The sequence below is a fragment of the Pleurodeles waltl genome, chromosome 2_1, assembly GCF_031143425.1.
Source record: "Pleurodeles waltl isolate 20211129_DDA chromosome 2_1, aPleWal1.hap1.20221129, whole genome shotgun sequence".
Taxonomy (NCBI): Eukaryota; Metazoa; Chordata; class Amphibia; order Caudata; family Salamandridae; genus Pleurodeles; species Pleurodeles waltl.
The window spans coordinates 542,882,549-542,906,373 of NC_090438.1; the positions used below are offsets into that span (position 1 = coordinate 542,882,549).

General features: G+C 43.0%; 1 protein-coding gene across 4 annotated transcripts in view; it reads right to left on the reverse strand.

Moving 5' to 3' along the window:
* The window catches only part of UBP1 (upstream binding protein 1), a 528,279-nt gene that overhangs the window by 215,705 nt on the left and 288,749 nt on the right, over positions 1–23,825 (reverse strand). For all 4 annotated transcript variants that reach the window (XM_069214387.1, XM_069214377.1, XM_069214369.1 and 1 more), the window contains 2 exons: positions 5,565–5,717; positions 1,965–2,075 (listed from right to left, as the gene is read on the reverse strand). In XM_069214387.1, coding sequence (XP_069070488.1) covers positions 1,965–2,075; positions 5,565–5,717 — 264 coding nt within the window. The remainder of the gene's footprint in view (positions 1–1,964; positions 2,076–5,564; positions 5,718–23,825) is intronic.

Below are 23,825 nucleotides of genomic sequence, written 5' to 3' on the forward strand. Positions count from 1 at the left end.
GATCCTAGAGGGAGCACTGTGGAATCAACTGATAGACTGTGGCTGTTATTCAAAGTACGTCTCACTAAGCATGCTAGACTTTTTTCTGACATGCATAAGGACGAATGTTGAAGCTTTATAAAAAATGTATCCTCATTTTAGATTTCTAGAGCATTAATCATTACTCAATTGGCAGAAGAGCAACCTTCATTGTGTTCATTTAATGTAGTCTGCTCCATAGGAAATGATTCCAGTTCCACAGCTACTATTCCAGTAATATGCACTCATCAATCCTTAATGAAGTATCTGAGCTTTCTAGCTATTTATTAGAACTCTGTGGTGAGGCTACATTAGAACCATCGAGAATCAACTAACAGAGTGCTGGTGCTGTCACAAGTACGTTTTACTCAGCATGCCACACTTTTTTCTCATGTGGTTGAGGGTAATATTTGTTACTTTATACAAAATATGTCCTCAATCCAGCCTCTGGAGCATGTAATTTCCATGAGAATATCACCAGAGAAAACAGTTTTCTATTCTGCATGGTACACCTTATTCCAAACAAAGATCAGCATCCTTTCTACGGGGAAATCATCATAGAACTAACCAAAATTCCTAAACTACTGTGAAAATACCAACAAATGGTTTACATTGTGAATGCAGTCTGTTATCACCCTTCCCATAGGTTTCTTTTTGTGACCCTCAAAACCAGGCATTCGCTACCATGTATTTCAAAGGGGACAAAATGGCAGAGCCTTATCACCAACTAAAATCCTATGATTCTTGTAATCTTCCACCTAAAGCTCACCATCTAACAGTTTTGCTATTTTCTCACCAAATTGTAAGGGTCTGATTTACAGCAGCTACATAATGCAAGGGGGAGGAAGTGCTTCGCCCAAGGGCCTCTGACGTCATCTCAGTCAACAACTACCCGGGAGAGTTCTCAAACTTTCATACTATTGCTTAATTAGATACCTGGATTACATGCCAACTAATTTTAGGAACATGAAAATTAAAAATACAATAGGAGGGAAGACTACCTTATTAATAATATTACCTGAATTCACTGAAGTTCGCTTTTTCATGGTATTGCACTGTGTGTCTTAAATATTTAGGAAATGAGTGAGTTAAAAAGTCGTGAGCATGATTTACAGCCACAGGCCAAGAAAATTGTTTATTGGTCAGACATGATCTCACCAATAAAAATAAAGTAGCAAAAAGCATGACAAGATAGTGCACGCTTGGAATCTATTTAAAGGATGCAGTACAAGTATCATGAGTCAGGGAACAACCTGGTAAATTGGAGAAATTCATGTTTCCTTGTAGAGCACTTTGATTTTCGACTTCCACTTTCTAACATTGGCCCTCATAACCGCCGTGTTCAGGCTGGTGGTCATTTAACTGACCGTCAGCCCCCCTGGGCTGCATAAAGAACAGCAGAATGCCTGGCCGGGACATTACCTGCGGCTCCACAAGGAGCCGCAGTCAATGCCGCTGTGCGGCGGGTGCAGCTGCACCCGTCGTGCAGATTCTGCGCAATGGGGCACTGCACAGGGGCCCCTGCACTGCCCATGGCAAGTCGGAGCACCCCTTCCGCCAGCCTTTTCTTGCCAGGGGAACTCGCCAGGAAAAGGCTGGTGACTGTAGGGATCATTATCCGAGGGGAAGCAGCACTGCCCTGTCGGATGATTCCTTCCACCGTCAGGCTGCCTGTCGGAGGCAGCCTGGCGGTGGAGAAGGGCCGCCTATGGCGGCCCTCCATGTGTTCATTATATGGTGGTTCAACCCGCCATGCCGGTGGCGGTCTTTTCACCCGCCCGCGGCGTGGCGGGCTGAACAGCCGGGGATCATAATGACCCCCATTATGTTCAATTGTTACCTACTTGGCCCTCTCTTCAGCAATAGCAGTAAATAACAGATCACTGGAGGACTGCCTATCAACCAAATAACATTTTCTGTTCTACAAGCCACTGAACAAAAGTTACCTCTGCCAGCACCGTAGTTTCATAAGAAGGCTGATATCTTTCCTTTTCTTTCACATTTTTCTTCTCTATCTTCTCACGATCCGTTTTCTGTTTTCTGTCTGCTCCTTTTGGCTTAAAAAACAAAGAAGCAAAATGCATGAGGGTGTCAAAGTTTTCTCATACTGTCTAGACAATCATGTGAACTAGTTCCTTCTGCTATGTTTTAGGTTACAACAGAAATAAATCATCCAAAAGCTGATGCGTTTTCTTCATCTTAATTTACAAAACACAAGCTAAAAATTATGTCTTGTCAATGTTGGTGGTGTCTAGGACAACTGCTGTACTAGCACTGTCGACCTTTGACCTTGGCCATTACCTAACTGTTTCATTAATATTTACCTTATCGGTGTATGTATGTCCTCCTTTCACACAAATTTGGCTGTTTGTAAATTCACTTTCTTTTTTCTCACCTGATACTAAATTAATTTCTCTGTGCACCGCCGCCCAGTAAATTGTTTTCTTGTTTACCAGCTTACCCTTTTCCAACCCAGAATAAATATACCTCTTTCTCTTGCCTCTTCCTGTTATGCCATAATATCAGAGTTACCTATTTGCGTTTTGGTGACTCATAACACCCTATAATGCAATTTAGCACCTTTAATATCTGTTTCCAGCCCAATACTAACCTAATGTCTTTTTGTGTTCTCTTCTTTTTCCATCCAATAATAAATAGGCCTCTGTACATCTTTTTCCATCTGTTACTAAAGATGCATATTTCCTTATCTGCTTCCCATTTTTCCACAGTTAGTATTAAACTTTCCTCTTAGAAAACCTTCCTAACCTTGCCCACACAATACTACGATTTGCTTTAGCCATTCTCTACCACTAAAATAGTCCCTTTCTTATGCATTCCCACTTTAAGAATTTTATGATTTTGATAGTGAATTGTAGCAATCAGTTTAATGGACTTAACTTGAAAATACGTTTTAGATCAGAGTGTAATAATAATGGCTCTCCCAATAACCCACCTAAATCTGAGCTCAAGCAAGTAACTCTAATGCTAAATTTAAATGTGTGCTGTGTTACTTGCTGATAAAGCAGTGTAATGACGACAATCAATGTCACAAGACCCAACATCCTACTGTTAACCAGGAAAACCTTTCACACTAGACTCCACAAAGCTTATTAAGAAGGACAGGAAACTCAATTTAGTGGTTTCACAATTTCACTGCACCAAAAGGTACCAGGAAAGTCACTGAACTGCCCAGTTTTAATCCCCATGAAATAGCAAGGGTTAAATATGGAATATGGACTGGACACTGTAGCATCGTGAGTGAAGACTAAGTCAGAACTTAAAAGTGAGACCCTTTATAGAAATAGTCTAAATAGGACAGGTACGACTGCTCATGCAGTCACTTAAAGAAAACTGCCAGGGGCTCGAGCCTCTTAAATTTTTAAGGAACTGGACTTAAGAGAACTAATTGCCACTAAGTTATGATAGTGGCTATACAGTCACTGTTGAGCAGAAGGTAAACTAGGAGCCAGAATGTATTAAGCATCTTTATCACTTGCTTATATTGTGTCACCTGCACCACTGAATGGCTTCCAGTCACTTGCATGACCCTCAAACAGTACAGGTGACAGGAGAAAGAGGTGGGTTTTAGGAGACCTGTGTTTGCCGCAGATATGCTAATATGAGAATATGCTAATGAGTGGCGTATATTGACTAATGAGAAAATTTGACATTTGATAAACAGTAATTGAAAATTACGTATAATGTGCAAAATGTGACCACAGGGAGTGGTCACCATCTGTGTTAACCTTTCTAAATAATGGGAATGTTTAATAATTGTACTAATGTGTTATAATGAGAGATATAAATTTGTTATGATGCTTCATATTCTTAAATTAGCTATACCAGAGGCCTAGTCGGCACGGGGCCTTGCTTGCTTAAACATGGAGACGCAATGAGCTGCCGCAGACCGGAACTGGAGAAAAGAGACCTTGAACTGTACAGAGTTCACCATGAAACACTGCTAGAAAAATCTGTAAACTCACCAGCGGACAGGAGACGATCAGAACAAATTGATACAATTATGTGTAGAGTAGGCTAAATGTACTTTCCCAGGACCTGAACAATGGAGTTACAGACTAAGAGCTGGGAGAAACAATTTTGTTATCCGAAGAACCGGATGATGCACTCATCGACAAGAGGACCAATCATGTTAATGGAACTTGACTCTCAAAATAACGTAGACAAGTGGTAAACAAAAATTATAGGTTAGTCATAACCCCTGATAAGGTTGACCAATGGGCAAATTGTGGGAGGGACTGAGAGACCCTAATATAAAGTCATGACATGGAGAGCGAAAGTTGATGACGTCAGGAGATGCTGTCCGAAGTGCTGAAACTTGGCTTGCTTCCTGTGAGCCGGAGTCTTTTTGATGACTGATGACCTGGAGTCGAAGACTGACTCATTGCTGATCTATCTTGGATAGGTAGTTGAAACCTGACTGACTAATGAATGCTTTTTCTTTCTAGGTACCAACTGCGCTGTTTTAAAATGTTTTTCTCTTCTAGATAGATTTTTCCAAATTAATTATTTTGACTAAATTGTTTTCGCATGAAGGCCCACATGCTGATGCTAATTGGAGATAGGTAGGCTGACAAGGGCGACTTGGGGTGACTTAAACTGACTGACTTATATTGCTGAATTATTCGATTGCACATGAATTGCCATGCTTTTCTTAACATTGGTTGCATATTAATAAAGTGCTGAGAATTCAGTGCTTATGTTGCTAATAAAATTTGGAAATCATGATATTGCTAAATAAAGGTTTATGATTAGAATTGTAACTAATAGGGAATAAAACGAACTAACTTCCATATGAGTGATGGTGGTGTCTGATTAGATTAGTTCATGGTAATTTGAGTTGATTTGATTGATTTGTTGTAGGTGTCTTTACTCGCTATACTTGACTAGGATACCATATGCGATCCAAAAGATTCATCGACCTATACGTGTCGCCTTGTAAGTTTACTTACAAAGGACAAGGCGCGCTATCACCTGCTTACTTGCACTGAAGTAAAACACTACTGCATAAAGACAGCATGAAGCCATGCAGGTAACAAATTAGCTACAAGCACTGAGGTGAAAGACAATAATACTGGGAAAACTGAAGCATTTGAAAAGACTATAAAGCTCACCCCAATTTTTAAATAACAAACCAAATTTCATCTGTAGGCAGACCAAAATCCTATATAAGAGATAAGAATTAATCTTCTTTATGTTGAAATATGTAATCAGCTCTCATTATGCCATCTTTTTTTTTTAGATCGTCTCTGGTGAGAGAACTATTTCTCCACTGCAACAAGGCTAAACTTCCCTCTCTTTTTGAGACATGTTTATATGTATCGCCAACGTAATGTCATTGTAGTTTATTTGTAGTATTGTTGGCCACTTTGTAAATGTAAACAGATTTTGTTGTTTGGTGGACCAACTAGCCCTGTCAGTCAGCCATTTATAAAGTATGCAGCAGCACCCAGTCCTAACATAAACACGCCATGAGAGTGTACGAAAAGGTACAACAGTTGTAAGTTTACATAAATAATAACGATTACCTTAAACACTTTGATTTGGCAGCTAGCTGAGTGGAGGTGATCCACGTAGTCCCCATTTTCATTCTGTTTAAAAGTATCAACTTGAATCCGAAAAGGAACGCCCTTTTCACCACCATGTTTTCGAGGGGTGAACTCCGTGCTGATGCAGTGTACCTGAAATAACCAGGCCCAGTTTTAACATTTGTGTACAATTTCAGCTGGCAAAACAATTTGAAAAACATGTAAACTCAAAAGCAAAACGTTTCATTTAGAAGGTAGAATGCAGGCATCTGCAGTCTTGACAGATAGCCGATGGATACACCAGAGATCAAAACCCCGATGTTGAGACAACAGAAATAACAAACAAAATGGGCAGACACAACAATTAGTTGCATTTTTCACATACTGCCACCCCTTGACGAGAGCTAAAAGGAATGTTTCCAACTCACTGGATGATTCCAATAATAAGGACAAGGAACACAGACTAGCCATTCATTATGACATAGCACAAATAGCTTTCTGAGGAATTTGACCAACATAGTATTCTTCTACAAACAATTCTGCCAATGTCAAAATCCACCTGTTCTATTTGGATTTGGAAGAACCATCAAGGTTTCCAACCAGCAGGACATGAAATGGCTCCACTGAGGAAAACACTTGACAGACTGCTCAAATGACATTGGGCTGTTGGTCAAAGTACCTCAAATCATTTGCACTATTTAGGGTGGGCTTTGTAATTTCCTTTGGGCCCGATGTAGAGTTTGGTGGATGAATACTCTGCCACAAATGTGACGAAAACCCTGTCTGCTTTACTATACGTGCATCTTAATGTACTTATAATAATTCAGATGGGACATCAGATATGTGTGTGACTTGATTTCTGCCAAATTCAACATCAGCTCCTTATTTTGCTGTGTGGGACTGCTGGGAAAAGCATGGCGGTCCCAATCAGAAAAACAAATAAATCAACCCCAGACGCTGGTGGAAAGCTCTCAGCATGTCAGGGACATTTATTTTCTGTTTCTAAAAAAAAAAAACGACCCTGCTTTGAGAGTTTTTTTTGAAAATCAAAGAACCTTCTGTGCAGACACACCAAATAAGGTGCCAACACAGAAACGTTTCAGTGCCTTCAGAGGAGGTGTTTCCTTTGAAGGCAATAAAAACTCCTACAGGCAGGTCAAGATCTCTAAATATGTAGTCAGTATGGACAGCAAAGTATATCTCTCTGCTGCCCATGCAGAACAAAGTACAGCCTGCTAATCTATAAATAAATCCCTTGTTCTTAGCATTCCAAGGTGTGCTAAGAAAACTATTCCCACCATAAAATATAATCATTAGTGACACCACCCTCAGCCGACAAGGAGGATAACTTCAGCCCATTCTTAAAATATAGGGAGCCAATCACCACAGTAGCCAACCATGTTTTATGATTCACTCTGCCTCCTGTTTTAGTTGCCTGTCTACAAACAGAAGCAGGGTGAAACAGGCTAAACAAAAAGAAAAGACTCAGAGCAACTGGACCTCGGCTCAGGGTCGGCTCCTCCGCTTGGGTGGAGGAGCGTCCCCCCGCCAGCAGCAGCAGGAGCTGCCAACCTTTAAAAATAAAAGGATAATAAACAACGTTTATTATCCTTTTATTTCTAAAGGGGCGGTGCCATGGGGTGACGAGCAGTGAGAGGAGTGCACAGAGCACTCCCCTCAGTGCCCATGTATGTTTGGCCGGCCAAACACATATGCACACAAGGGCACTCTCCAACCCAACACTGTGTTGCTGAACTGGAGAGAGCCTGCACAGACTCGCAGTCTGTGCTGGAGTGCCCAGCCGGGGTACTCCAGCCAATCATAATGCTGCTCTGAGCAGCGTCATGATTGCCGCTGGGAGCCTGTACCTGCAGTGCAGTGGAGAGCGGCAGCGACGACATTCGGCTACTTTTTTTTTGTATTTTTTTTTTTTAAATTAACCCCCACCCGCCACTTTTTCAAGTTGCCAGCCGCAACTGCCTCTGCTGCTAAAATCAACAGCTATCAATTTGGGGGACTGGGTCAGGTCGCTGTCCATTCTCTCAAAGGTACATGCACCAAACGAGTGCTTGAGGTGGGTGTCTCATTCAACCTTTGGCTTATCAAGTCACAAATGGGCTCCTGGCATAAGCCCACTGTGACATCCTGCCCACAGCCTCAGGGGATTGGCCAGTGTCTATGGAATTCTAGTGTCATGAGAATTCCGATGCAGCCTCTCTGAGGTGACAGAAATGAAATGTCAGTTGGGACTGCTGCTGTGGCTGAGGTGTAAAGAATAAACTAAGAGTTAATACTTCAAGAGCTGTGCTTCATTTTTGGGACATTTCATCTACATTTTACACTGGCGACAACTGAAGACCTTTTCACCTCTGGATACACCTCAACACAGCTAGAAGGCAACAAAACAGTGAGGAGACAATTCACCTCCAGAATTTTAGCACAGATGACTGTTCGTTGGTAATCATCTTGCATGGGTCCACAGGGCCAAACTTCAGTTTCGTGAGTGACAATAGCAATGTTTTAAAACCAAACGTCGATAAGGATATTGCGAAGGAGTCAGTGAGCATCTGGTTTAAATATTACTTTAAAGCTTTTAAAAGAATCTGGATATCAGACAACAAAGAAGTAAAGTGGAGAACGCATTGTTATTGACCAGCAAAGCCCAGAAGGTGATTGCGGAGGCATACTCACGTGCAGCTTTAGAAAACATGCTATGAGACTTTTAAAATTGGGATTTGTCAAATGCTACGAGATTATGATATAAGCCTTTTAAAATTGGAGTTTTCATTTCCTTGAGAGGTGCACACTCCAGCTTTACAACAGGATTATCTTCAAAATGAGTCTAATTTCAAATAACAGTGATACGCACACTAATACTGACTTGTAGGTGTTGTTTTGCGTGCACTATCAATAAAACTCAGTCACCAAACAGTTATTTATGGGTATAAGAGCATCTATGTCTTTTAATTAAAGCTACTTGTTGAATTGTACAACATTCCTCACAGGACAGATATTATCTGCGCACAAGATGGTGTTGTGAGGGGCACATCTGCTTGCAGACTCAGCATTAATTTGTTCTCCTCGTAGAGGAATATCTCTCTCTCTCTCTCTCTCTCTCTCTCACTCTCTCACTCTCTCACTCGGAAAAGTGACAGTTGGTTTGAGGAAGGGGCTGTTCTATTGTTTGTTCTCACTAGATGAGAGTCTCCGATCACGGACAGTTTAGCTCCTTGGTGTACACCATTTCTGCAGTCTCTACTGCCATCTGGTGGACATTTTTGAGAACTACCGGTATGCTGTTTGTCATATATATATATATATATATATATATATATATACACAACAATATTCATAATCTCTGGTTGCAATGTTTGACAGTGTGTGATATTTAGCCTGAGGGTGTTATCTCGTTTTAAAACATAACCAGCCACAGGGTTCGTGTTTATAAACATGCAAAATGCCACACCACCACCTTTCTTTTTATCGTGCCCCGGTGAACTGCCATTAAAATGGAATAAGTGGAAAAAGGTTTTCCATAATTATGCTGTAGTATGTGGACTGAATTTAGGTTTAGAAAGAAAAACAGCCTTTTTACTACATAGTTTAGGGGCAGGAGGACAGGAAATATCAGAACACCTTCCAGATTTAGGGGTTAATGAAGCTAGAGGATTGAATGAATATGAAATTAACATAAAAAACTGGATAATCATTTTCTCCCTTAGAATCAGCACCATTTTAGAACGTTTCCACTTTGGAAAACGGTCACAGAAGGAGGGTGAAAGTGTAGAAGAATATATGTCAATACTTAGGAAATGAGCAGCCACTTGCAACTGTGAAGCAAGTTGTGATGAATGGATTAGAGATCAATTTTTACTAAATTGCAATATGGAAAAAATTCGAGAAGAATTGTGGCATAAAGATGACCCTCCCTTAAGTGAAGTGTTAATTGTAGCCAAACAAGTGGAACATATGTTGAAATGTGTGCAAGAAATAAAAAAAGATAACTTGAGTAAAGAGGATATACAACAAGTAGAGATGGAAGAAAGTAATGCCCAGGTTGTGAAAAGTAATGTAATCACACAAGGAAAGAGAAATGACAATGAATTCAAAGGGCGTTGTTTTAGGTGTGGGCACACTGGACATTTGGCAAACAATAAAGATTGTCCTGCCATCAAAACTCATTGCAAAAAAATGTGGGAAAAAGGGACATTATAAACTTCCCACTCTTGCAACACACCATTTAAAGAAAATGGATAAGAAGAATGTAAGTGAGATTTGTGAAGAAATTGTGTAACAAATGTCAGATACTACGCTGTGTAATCCTAAAGACTGCATAAGAATAGACGACAAAGATGTAGAAGTCATGTTTGAATCTTGTTCCAGGTTGACAATCATATCTGAGAGAGTGTTCAACGTAATGTACAAGGGAAAAGTCAAAATTCTAAAAATGGACATTTTGCCAGGAGGGTATGGTTGGCAACCCATAAAGATGAAGGGTTACTTCCTAGGAACAGTAGAATACAAAAACAAATATACTGTATGCAAAATATATGTGTCTGTTCAAGGAGATAATATCCTGGGCTGGCCTGTACAGAAGGATTTAGGTGTGGTTCTCAACCCCAACTACAGCCCACAAATATTAGTACAAAACATATCTCATTCAGGGGATGAAAAATGAAAAATCGAAAAAGAATTTCCTGAAGTTTTCTCTGATAAGTTAGGCTGTCTTAAAACTTTTGTACACAAAATACAATTAAAAGATAATGCCATCCCAGTTTCAGCTAGAGCGAGACGTTTTCCCATTAGTGTACATGAAGCAGTCAGAGCTGAGTTAGAAAAATTATGCAAGTTGGATGTGATCACGCCAGTTGAGGCGACGGAATGGTTGGCTCCCATTGTGGTAGCTAAGAAAGCAGATGGGAAAATCCACCTATGCATAGACCTTAAAGCACTCAATAAAGGAGTTGTAGTAGACAAGTTCCCATTGCCCAAAATCACAGACATTTTTTCCAAGATAGCTGGAGCAAAGTATTTTTCAACATTGGACTCAGCATATTACCAAATTTGTTTACATGCTGATTCACAAGACCTTACAGCTTTTATAACTCCAATAGGGGCTTACAAGTTCAAGGGGATGCCGTTTGGCCTTGTGTCAGTGGCATCAGTTTTCCAAAGGGCTATGAACTCCATCCTAACGGGTGTACCAAGGGTATTCTTTTATCAAGAGGACGTGTTGATTTTTGGTGAAGACGAAACAATACATGACACAATACTTCGACATGTCCTTATGAAATTCAAAGAATATGGAATGACTGTCAAAAAAGAAAAATGTAAGATCAAATGTACAGAAATAAATTATCCAGGACACACAATTTCATCTCAGGGCATACGACCCAAACCTGATTTGGTGAACACAATAATGAATTTAGCTTCTCCTGAGAACAAAGATGAGTTAAAATCATTCTTAGGAATAGTAGAGTTCTATAGTAAATTTATAATCAACTTTGCAAGTTGCACTTTTCAGATGAGGAAATTACTAAAAAAAAAAAAAATGTATTTACACCTGGGGCAAGGGGTGTGAAGATGAATTCGAAGACATTAAGAAGGCACTAGCGAACACACCCAGTCTTAAATCTTTTGTACCAGGAAAGGAAACAATAGTGGCAACTGACACAAGCTCAAAGGTCTAGGTGCAGTTCTTCTTCAAAAAGATAGCACAGGGGAACAAACCATAGCTTTTGCTTCCAGAGCTCTTAGACAAGTAGAAGTCAATTACTCTTTGATTGAGAGGGAAGCATTAGCAGTATACAGGGCTCTTCCTAAATTTAGAGACTTCATCTGGGGAACTCCATTTAAGGTAAAAACAGACCATAAACCACCTAAGGAGGTTTTTACCAAGAAAGTCTTGATGACAATCTCAAGTAGGATTAAAAGGTGGGTGGTAAATCTCCAAGAGTTCAGTTTTGATGTTTAGTATGTTCCAGGGGTTAGGAATTGTGCTGCTGATTGTCTTTCACGTTTTAAACAGATGTAGAGCATGACCGTGAAATGAGCTGTTGCGAGGATGTAGATGAACCCAAAGAAGATGTCTGTATGATACCCAATGGGGCCGATGAAGAGAGTTGTTGGAAAAAGGAATTGCAAGTTGGTCCCATTCTGATAAAAGTTAGAGAAAATCTAGTTAAGGGATGGGAATCACAAGGGAAAATTGAGGAACAGGTGTGACCCTACTGGATAGTCAGAGAGGAATTGTCTGAGTTGGAAGGGTGTCCGCCTAGTAGTTTAAAGATGAGGTTGATTGAGCTGGCTCACAATGGTCACTTTGGCATCACCAAGACTAAACAGAGGTTACGTCTGGACTTTTGTTGCCCGGGGATGGATGGAGCTGTAGAAAGAGTAGTCAGGGATTGTGTACCATGTGCAGCCAGTGATAAGGTGTTAAAGTTACACACTCCACCTATGTTGTGTCGTCTGTTACCTGAAGGGCCTTGGATGGATGTGGCCATGGATATAGTGGGACCATTGTCTGGAGAAAAGGGATGTCCACAAATCTTAGTTTTAGTGGATCTCTACTCAAGATGGCTAGAAATTAAAATGGTTTCAGACATTAGTTCCAGCACATTGATCACATTTTTGTTGGAAGTTTTCATGCATGAAGGTCTTCCCAACACGTTGTTGACTGACAATGGAACACAGTTTTGCTCAAGAGAAACAAAGGAGTTTCTGAAATACAATGGAATAAAACACAAACTTTGTGTTCTTTTCCATCATGAAACAAACGGAGGAGTAGAGAAGTTTAACAATACCATAAAGGAAAGCATTCAACTGGCTAAGGTAAATTGACTGTGTTGGAAAAAGTAAGTAATGTGTAGATTGGAAGCTTATGGTCTCACTCCACATCAGACCACTGGCATGACACCTTTTGAATTGCTAAAGGGTAGGAGACCTAACTCTAGATCAGTGCCCGGGTGGATGAAGTGGTATAAAGGTTGGGTAAAGATAGACACGAACCAAGCATGGAGGAGAAAGGAGCTTGACTCACAACATACACAAAAGAAACATTTTGACAAGACACACCAGACCAAGGCAATTGACTTCAGAGTAGGTGAATGGGTTAAAGTGAGCTCTCCTACATGTCAGAAAGAGGGATCTAAATTCACAGAACCATTGAAGATAATTAAACTATTTCACAATGCAGTAAAAACTCAGGTTGGAAAAATATGGAACTTGGGTAGAGTGGTCAAATGTGTGGAGCCCGATCAACATGATAGTGGATTTGAAATCTCAGTTCAGAGAAAGACAGATAGAGAAATTAGAGATGAACATCAATTAGGGAATACCACAAAGAGTTATAAGTTGGTGAAGTCAAACAACAACAAATCGGAAATTGATGTCAGAAAGAGTGGGCGTGTAAGAAGGCTCCCTACATATTTTAAAGATTATAAGGTGAACTGAATTCCACATATTTCTTAAAGTTTTGTTTCAACCCTCATTTAATTACTTGAAAGCCTTGAATTATTAGCAATATTCTTATGTTTATACGTTTTCCTTTGAGAATTGTTCATTGTGTAAATGCTTTTATTCATTGGATAATTCTGTGTAAGTGTTGAAGACACATCTATGCTCCTATGTATTTTCTTTGTTATTACTGATTCTTGATGTTAGTTTACAATAAGTTATAGGCCTCATATTATCTGTTAGTGTATATATCTTTGTTATTGTATAAAGAGGGAGAAGTGTGACATCCTGTCCACAGCCTCAGGGGATTCTATGGAATTCTTGTGTCATGAGAATTCCGATGCAGCCTCTCTGAGGTGACTGAGAAATGAAATGTCAGTTGGGACTGCTGCTGTGGCTGAGGTGTAAAGAATAAACTAAGAGTTAATACTTGAAGAGCTGGGCTTCATTTTTGGGACATTTCATCTACATTTTACACACACACATAGTCTAAGGCATTTTGGTTCACTCAGAAGTGGGAAACCATAAGTCCAATAGGTGCTAAAATAGGAAGAACAATTTCACAGAGCTTACAACCTGAAATAAACCTAGGCAGTGGGATTCACAGAAATGTGAAAAACTTCAACTCACCATGGAGCTAGGTATTCAAATTTGAAGGTACGACAATAATTCTCTGCTACCCACCTCAGGAGGTCCACAATGGCCCATCATGAACAGAATTACCTAGGTCTCACCTGATTGACACCTCTAAGGAAGACGACTTGGTGAAAGAAAGCTACACTAAAACCTTAGGGAGCCTACAGAAAGGATACAAGGTATCACACACGTACGTCTGTAAGTACACACAGCTCAGACAGGCCCTGCAGGCAGAGGTTCTTAAATGGTCCGACATGCTGGACTACATCCCCTTGAAAATTGGATTTTGCTAGTTGAACTGGGAAAGGAACAGTATCATCTTGTACACATATTAACACCTTAATTAATAAAATCCCGGGTAGTTTGACGGTCCTATGACAAAAATGGAAAATGAATCTGGGTGCAATGGAAGGTTATTGAGTGTTAAGTCTGCTAGTTCACTGGGACTCAATTTCACTTTAATGAAAAATAAGCGTCACAGGAAGTGCAACGGAGGATACTTCACCTGCTAGCATGTGAAGCAGACACTGAAAGGAGGAACATTTGTAAAGACAGCAATGAATCTTCGAAAGAGGCTATTCCAGGTGTTGAACGTTATGTACTCAACTCCCCCTTTGAGAAATGAACATGTGGGTTTGGAATTTTACAGAATTCCACGCTTTCTAATGGCTCTTATCAGCACTTCACTGAAGAGAAAACACACAGTGACACTGCATGATAGCCTGTTTCATTGCTCACTCCCATAAAATCATTTCACTAGCGAAAGCAACAATCTTCAGATCAGATTAGTGCAGGCACTGCTGAGTAAAAACAGGATGGCCTTATGGTGTTCCTTTCTGACACTAAGAAAAGCAGCAAGGAAACATCCAGCCAAAGGAGGTATAGAATCGCATACTATTCCAATGGATGTATTTAGATCAGAATTTAGGGTCAATTTAGGGTCAAACCTGAGTAGATAATTATCTGGATATGAGCTTTCAAAGCATGAAAAAAACACACAAGGTTTGTGGTGAGATAAGCGACAACTAGTGTCTCTCTTATCCTGTCCTGGGGCCCTATAAAACTAGTTCTAAGAATGTCACATTTCATAGCATTGCCACAAAATGAGACGTAAACTCTGTGGTTTACTCCTGCTTGCCATTACTGTTCACAGGTGCTGGAGTTTCAACTTTGTGGTCTGTAGATAGGAGATTTTAAAAATGTGTCCCTTTTGAGGCTTCTCCTGAAATGAAATGAAATGTTTTCAATAGTGTCTTACGAGTGCTCTGGAAGGGTGCCCGAACGATTTCCTTACTTATGTGGTGATGTCTTTGTATAAATCAGTTAATCAAGGAAGGTTATCGGAACTTATTCTCTTCATGCATTACTGAAACTTGCGACATAGTGAAATTCAAGTATTCAACAGGTGATTATCTTGAGGATGGTATTGGTAGCCCAAGGCAGGCAAAGTGCCAGTTAGTCTAAGCAGTGCCCACTGGATAGTTCTGATCCAAATTAATGACATTGCTTCTCGCATTTCGTTCCCTACCTTTCCATCTCTCTTTCTGAGAAACCCTACTTGGCAAATACTTTAGATATGTATGTTGCCTCTTACTTTTGCTGCATCTGACTTGAAGGTCCATAATGCACTGGTATGAAACAAACAAAATGCGCCTTGGAAACCATCCAGCAGTGCAGCCCAGATTGCATTCTGCTATTTTTATGTAAGGTGCTTAAGATCAGTCAGTGCCATCAGGCATCAATAGTACTTTCACACACTCATTCCCCATGTAGTCTGTGCCCTTTTATCCATTTCTATCCTGGACCCTGTGCCTGTGGTGGTGAGCAGAGGGGAATCTAAAGAGACCTGCTGACACAGGTGGCCCAATGTTGCCCACTGGGGACAATGAGCTCACCTTCTACTGTATGATTAGGTGCCTCTCAGTCCCACAAATGCAATTTTTAGGGGACTTAAAGTTATCCTACACTGGTGCAGCAAGAGGCGTTAATGGTTAGGACCACTTTATATATCTTATGAAACCGGGTCAGTGCCATGTGATGTAATTTAAAAAAAAACTGAGAATTATGGACAGGAGACCAATAAAAAGCAAACAGTTGTAGTACAAATGCTAAGTTGCATCATAAAAGGACAAAGAAAAAAAATGCAAAATTGTGCTGAGTTCTCATTTCTTTTACACAATGGTTTAGTACCGAACGTCTGCTACATTACGTCGACAAGTGGTGTGAATGTATTGCCTTCTACAAATATAACAGTGAATCAATCTATTAAGTCAATTGAATAAGTTTATAATATTTGTTTTTTTCTCACATCACAAAATTTTAAAGAATGAAATGCATCATTGTTTTTCATGAGAGAAGTAAAGCTGTCTGGGAGTGCACTGGCCGTTGCCTCTTCCTTGCCTCTATGACAGTTTCAGTCTGCCAGGATTGGGGCGAGTTCTGCTGGCCATTGTAGGAGGACTTTAGGGGCCCTATTTATACTTTTTGACACACAACTACGCCAACGCAGTTGTGCGTCAAAACTTTTACCGCCGGCTAACGCCATTCCAACACGCCATGCGGGCGCCTTATTTATGGAATGACGTTAGCCGGCGCTGCGGACTGGTCTGAGTAAAAAAAAATGACTCACACCGGGCAGCGCCGGCGTATGGGAAAATGGGGGTTGTGCGTCAAAAAATGGTGCAAGTCAGGTCTGAGGCAAAAATCAGTCCTCAAACCGGACTTGCGCCTTTTTTTTAACGCACAACCCCCATTGACATGACTCCTGTCTTAGCAAAGACAGGAGTCATGCCCCCTTGCCCATGGCCATGGTCATTGGGCATCGTGTCATGTAGGGGGGCCCAAAATAGGCCCCCCCTATGTCACTTAAAAAAAAAGGTAAAAAATACTTACCTGAACTTACCTTTACTTCCCTGGGATGGGTCCCCCCATCCATGGGTGTCCTCCAGGGGTGGACGAGGGTTTGCAGGGGGTGTCCCTGGGGGCAGGGGAGGGCACCTCTGGGCTCCTTCCAAGCCCACAGATCCCTTAACGCCTGCCCTGACCCAGGTGTTAAAAAATGGCGCACATTAGGCTGTGCGCCGTTTTTTAAGGCCCACCCACTCTTGTGCGTCAAAATGACGCTGGGGTATAAATAAGGCGCACGGGCCTTAAAGTCATTTTTTGGAAGGGAACGCCTACCTTGCATATCATTAACGCAAGACAGTTTCCCCCTTCCAAAAAATGACTCACATGGTGGAATTTTGACGTCCGCGGGGTCGGGCGTCAAAGTATAAACATGGGGCAGGGTTTGCTCCGAATGTACGTCAACATTTTTGACGCACATTCAGCACAAACAGAGTATAAATATGCCCCTAGGTGTTACACAGCAGGTACATTGACACCTGTTAAAAATATTAAACTCTGAAGAGTTGCATAAATCTAGCAACCTGACTCGTGGCCACATTAAACTGCATCTAGGGGAAATCTGTAATTCTGGATAGCACTTTTTCCTGCCAGAGTCCTTGCTCGCGAGCCCATTGTGTAAAATGCCCAAGGATCTATAATCCTTGCCCTGTGCTCGAAAAATGGGCTTTGCTTTAATGCTTGTAAAGTCAGGTAAGGAATACAAACAGTACCACATACTTAACATTGGCACAAGATTCTAACATTAAGGGCCAGATGTATCAAGCTACTGGTTTGCATTTCTTAAATAGCAAATTTTAAGAAATCACTATTTGAGAAATGCAAAATGGATGTATGAAAATTCCGATTCCGTAATAGTGATTTCTTAATAATCGCAATCGCTATTAGCGCATCACAATTAGGGAATAGGACTCCATTCATCCCTATGGGCCTGTATGCCCAAAGGTGCGAATGGCTTTGCATTTCCGAATTTGGGAATTCCTGTTAGGAATTCGCAAATTAGGTAATGCAAATCCCAGGGTGCTAGGGGCCTAAGGCACCCCTTTGATACACCCCCAACAAATATTTGTGGACATGCATGCCATTTTTAAAAAGTTAGTGCATTTTTTAAAATTGCACATGCTTACCACCAAACTTCAATTTGTGGTAATTGCATTTCCTAAATGCCAAATTCGCATTTAGGAAATGCATGATACATGTGCACTGGTAATTGCAGATAGGTATTCCCTATTTGCGATTACCTATTTAGGGAATCTCAGTTTGCGATTCCCTAAATGGAGTTGCAATTTCAGGGAATCACTATTTTAGTGATTCCTTGAAATTGCACTGTGAATGCCTTTCATACATTCTGAAAGGCATTTTTGCATTCGCAAATCGTGGAATTTTGCGATTCGCACCGTTTGCGAATGCAAAAAGCTTTGATACATATGGCCCTAAGTATTGTATTGTAATTGCATTTATATAGAACTTGCTGCCCCTGACAAGGCTTGAAGCACTTTACGGCAACAGCATATTACTCGGAAACCCAAGGTCACTGGTGCAGTAACGTTTAGGGTTAGATCTCTTGTTAAGAATAGGGTAGAGGGTTCTGGTTTCCTTTATGTGTTGTTACCTTTTGCATACTATTTTGTGATGTGTATTATAGTACTTAACGATTCAGAAAAGCACTGGGCATTAAGGCCCTCATTATGACTTCAGTGGTCTTTTTGTAAGACCGCTAAAGGCGCTGCAGCCAACAGACCGCCAGTGTTGGCGGTTCAAAGACTACCATCTTTGGAGTTGGTTCAGATTTCTGCCCGTTTTCTTGCGGAAATCCGACCCCGTCCGCCTGGCCGACAGAGGAAGAGAGGCCGTTCCACCGCCAGCACCGCCATGCAACAGGACTCCGCTCACCATATTACGATGCGTACTTCAGCGCAGCGGTGTCCTGTACGGCAGTGTGGTACTGGAAAATGCCAGGACCCATCCCCTCCTGGACGACCACCTTGCCAAAACAGCTAAGTGGACCGTCCGAAAAGGAGGTGGGGAGGGTGTTGGGTGCATGTGTGTGGTGTGTGTGTAGTGGAATGGGTGTGCATGTGTGTATGCATGTGTGCGTGGAGGGTGTGTGTGTGTGTGTCCGAATGGAAGCAGAGGGGTTGTGGTGCGAGTACGTGTGTGTTTGTATGCAGAGGGGTGGTGGTATCTGTCTGAGTGCCTGTATTTGTGCAAATGGGGGTGTCTGAGTGCGTGTTTGTGAGCGAGTGAGTGAGTGGGGTGTCTGGAAGGATGCGTGCAGTTGGGGGTGTGTGCCTGCATGTATGCGGTTGGGGGGTGTCTACATGTATGCGGTTGGGGAATGTGTGCATGTATGCGGTTGAGTGGGGATGTGTTCATGTATGCGGAGGGGGGAGTGTGTGAATGTATGCGTGCATAGAGGGGGTGTGGTGTGCGTGAATGAGGAGAGGGTGCGGGTGTGAATGATTGCGGAGGGGGGTGCATAAGTGTGAGTGCGAGTGAGGGTGTTTGTCAGTGTGAGAGTAGATGGGGTGTTTTATGGATATGTGCGGTTGGGTAGAGGGTGTTTGCAAGTGTGTGGACAGGTGGGGGGAATGCATGGAGGTGTGCAGACGTGTGGGGTGCATGTGCTAGCAACAGGAAAGTGGATTCCTGTTGCTGGGTACATTACTGCCAGGCTTTTCCTGGCTTGGCGACCGCCGCGAAAAGCCTGGTGGTATGTTGCCTCCTAATACAGCCAGCGGTCAGAGGGCTACCGCTGGCCCGGAGGAGCTCGCCGCCGGCCGCGTCGGTGTGACTGCACCAGCTGGCCGGGCTGCATTGTGGTGGTTTGGATTTGGCCGGTGATTTTGTCACCTTGAAATAGACATTTGCTCTATAGTTTTGTCCCTCTCGTTCTGGAGGTAATAAGTCCAGTAGCCTGCTTAGTTTCGTAGAAACTTTTAAGCATCCTTTTCTGATGCGCATTTCTTTGCTACCAAATCATAGTAGAAGTTCTGAACTGAGGACAGAGCAGTAGAGGTTAGCAAAAGACAATTCAATTTAATGTCAACTTCAATCTTTATTCGGTTAAGTACATTTTAACCATAAAAGATACATGCAAAATGCAATTGCAATAAAAACATTTACAATAAATTACAAATCACCAGCCAACGAATCCTACAAACCCATAAATCCTTTCCAAAAGCAGCTGAAGTGAGCATTAATCAGAGCAAGTACAGCCTAGATGCAACCACTGTAAACAAGATAAAAAAACATTTTATATTACTTTACATTAACGAGTTCTTCAACTCTTAACTCGATCATACAAACGATCTTATAAGGGCATCACTCAGATAAAAAAAAAGAATTTTGAGTCAACACCAAAAATAAAAATTGCAAGAATCCCCAAGCCCATGTTACTTAAGCAGAGTTTAAAAATAAAAACCAGACTAGTATGAAAACGGACAGCAGATTTAAGAAATAAGTCGACATTCAACAAAACGTTAGCATCAGGAAGCATTTATAACTAAAGCATAGCAGGTCGGCACTTAATAAATCCTTGCTTCTTTAAAAATCGGATAATAAAAACCTGTTAGAAAAAGGTAAGTACCTTACAAAAAAAAATGAAGCATGGACAGTGGAGAGACCTCATCACAAGGTCATAAACACACAATGATTCCGAACAGAATTGACCCAAGGGAAAACACAGCTAACTGGCTTTTGATAATCACTAGTCTAAATCCAATAAATAAGATACCCAAGTGACATATTCCAAATAAGGTTCAAAGCCGAGTGGTCTGAACTCTCTTTCGGTAGATCTAGCATGCAAGACGTTTGTGATAACCCATGTGTAACACGATGATGAATTGGACACCACTACAGAGTAGGTAGAAGTGTGTCAATATTTATTTGTAACATCTTTGGTAACATTCCAATAAGGTCGAACCTGTACCTCCACACCTATTTGGGTATAGATTCACATTTTCTGTGATTCTCACTTTAACCTTGACCCACCTTGTCAACTAAATATATACACTGTTGTATTATCTTGTATTGTTTACATTCGTGTATTCTTGGAGCCAGCATTCATTATAGTTTGTATCTGTTTAGAAGCATTCCTGGGGTCCTGCATCTGTTGTTTAATGGCTTCACCCTGAAGAAGGTGGTCCTCGCTATTTGTCATCTTTCCACCAAAACGTGCGTCAGTGAAAAATATGAAATAATAGCGCTTGTAGCAGACTGTGAAACGCTAATATTGAACTTGGGCATTGCAACCAAATTCAAAACATCAATAGATATTTCCAAAAGCACTCATATTGAACCATAAGGCACTAACCACGGACCATAATAATTGTGATGCAAAGTGGCCAGTTATTGTAACCCAGAAGGAATTACATTACATTCTAGAATCCGGCACCAAAAGAAAAGAGTATTTATAAATCTGTATACATGTTACCAAGTTTTCAGGCAGTGGACTATGAAATTATTTGAAACGCTAAGGTGGTCATTACAACCCTGGCGGTCGGTGTTAAAGCGGCAGTAAAACAGCCAACAGGCAGGCGGAAAAAAAAATGGAATTACGACCGTGGTGGAAACCGCCAACATAGACAGCCACTTTAACACTCCGACCGCCAAGGCGGTACAAACAAACACCGCGGCGGTAACCGCCAACAGACAGGCAGAGGACAATGTACCGCCTACATTATTACAAGCCACCAATCCGCCACCTTTTCCGGGGCAGATTCACCGCAAACAAAAACACGGCGGAAACAGGACTTGGAAGGGAAAATGCTCACCTCTACACATCCCACGAGGAACCAGGATGCCATGGAACCGGAACTTCAGATTCTTCCAGCCCTTATCTTCCTGCTCCTCTACCAGGAGCAAGAACGCCGGCGGCGAAGACCACAGTGAGTACTGCACCTACGACACAGGGAGGGAAAAAACAGTGATACACTCACGCAACACCCCCACCCTCGACAACACACACACCAATACATCATGATACATCACAGTTACACCCCTCAACCCCCCCTGGAAGAATGCAAGGACAAAAGTAAATGAGTCGAATGACTAATATATACGAAGACAGTAATCAAAAATATATACATATATTAAGATATTCACACTATAAACAAATATATACACCAAGAATACAAGTCCAAGGTATTCCACTATCATAGTCTGTGGACCACTGGGCCCAAAAGGCATGGGCGAGGCCCACACCCAATACCCGAACAAGACGGAGAGGACACTGCTGGGGCATCAGATAGAAATAAACCAGGCACCTCAGGGAAGGGAATGGGGGGCACCTCAGCCGGATGACTGCACGACGCCAGATCAACGAGGGGGCTCCATGCCCATTGATGTATCCTGGGGAGTGCAAAGCCACAGTCTCTCAAGTCTCTACAGTGGGTGGTTTGCCCACTGCTATATCCTGGGGAGTGCAAAACCACAGTCTCTCAAGTGTCTCCAGTGGGTGGTTTGCCCACTGCTATATCCTGGGGAGTGCAAAGCCACAGTCTCTCAAGTCTCTCCAGTGGGTGGGTTGCCCACTGCTATATCGTGGGGAGTGCAAAGCCACAGTCTTTCAAGTGGGTGGGTTGCCCACTGCTATATCCTGGGGAGTGCAAAGCCACAGTCTCGCAAGTCTCTCCAGAGGGTGGTTTGCCCACTGCTATATCCTGGGGAGTGCAAAGCCACAGTCTCTCAAGTGGATAAAATTCTCCACTGGTTTCTGGAGGGGGCTTTGTGCCCAGAGTGCTTCATCCTGCCAAGGACAGAGGTAGTAGATGCCTTTCTTCACTGGTTCTGGAGGGGGCTTTGTGCCCAGAGTGCTTCATCCTGCCAAGGACTGAGGTAGAGGATGTGATACTCCACTGGTTCTAGAGGGGGTTTTGTGCCCAGAGTGCTTCATCCTGCCAAGGACAGAGGTAGTGGACGTGATACTCCACTGGTTCTGGAGGGGGCTTTGTGCCCAGAGTGCTTCATCCTGCCAAGGACAGAGGTAGTGGATGTGATACTCCACTGGTTCTGGCGGGGGCTTTGTGCCCAGAGTGCTTCATCCTGCCCATGGCGGCCTCTGTAGCATCGGAATCATTGGCGCTCACTGGCCTGTGGTGCTGCTGGCAGCGGTGTCCTGGGCAGCGGTGCTGCTGGCAGCGGTGTCTTGGGCAGCGGTGCTGCTGGCGGCGGTGTCTTGGGCAGCGGGACTGGTGGCGGCGGTGTCCTTGGCAGCGGGGATGGTGGCGGTGGTGTCCTGGGCAGCGGTGCTGCTGGCGGCGATGTCCTTGGCAGCAGGGCTGGTGGCGGCGGTGTCCTGGCCAGCGGGGATGGTGGCGGCGGTGTCCTGGGCAGCGGGGATGGTGGCGGCGGTGTCCTATGCAGCGGGGATGGTGGCGGCGGTGTCCTGGGCAGCAGGGATGGTGGTGGCGGTGTCCGCCTTGCAGATCTTCCCAGACTTGCCGGTTTTACAGTGCCCCTTCCCCACCTTGGATGGTGGCGCAGCTGTCTCCACACCCCCAACTGTACCCCTGAGAGAGGCTTTGGTGGCTGATTTCTTTCCCCTCTCCCGCCGGGCACTGGCCAACTTTTTATGCTTTACAGGTGGGGGACTGTCCATGCTCTGGCTCCATGCCACACTGGCTGCCCTGCTGCCTGGCGCACTCCAGAAGCCGGTTACTACTGGCACCACTGGTTCCGCAGATGTTGTGGCTGAGGTGCTGGGTTGGGACCTGGAGAGTTGGGCCCTAGGAGACTGAAGGGGTGGAGGAGGTGAGGGGAAGAGGTCAAGGTTGGACAGGAAAAGTTGGGACGGGTAGATGGAGGGGGTTTGGGAATGGAGGAAGAGGCAGTGGTTGTAGGAGGTGTACTTTTGGTGACTTTGGGTGAAGGGGCATTGGCTGGAGGCTGTCGTGAGGTGGATGGCTGTTGGGTGGGTGTGTGGCTGAGTTTGTGTACCTTGGGACGTGGGCTCACAGACACACTGGGAGAGGACACAGGGGACGTGTGAATGGTAGTGGGGGTGGTGACTGCATGTGAGCGGGGTGTGGTGGTAGGTGTGCTGGTGATGGACGTAGTGGCTGAGGATGTAGTGCATGCAGGTGTGAGTGGAGACGAAACAGGGAGGGAGGAGGGAGACGAGGAGGAGGGGGACACAGTGGAGGCAGTGGATGTTGGTGTGTCTGCATGTGTGTGATGCTTGCGTGAGTGCCTGTGGGATGTGTGGTGCTTATGTTTGCCAGAGCTTCCCTTGTGTGTTGAGGTGTGTGCATGCTGGTCTGA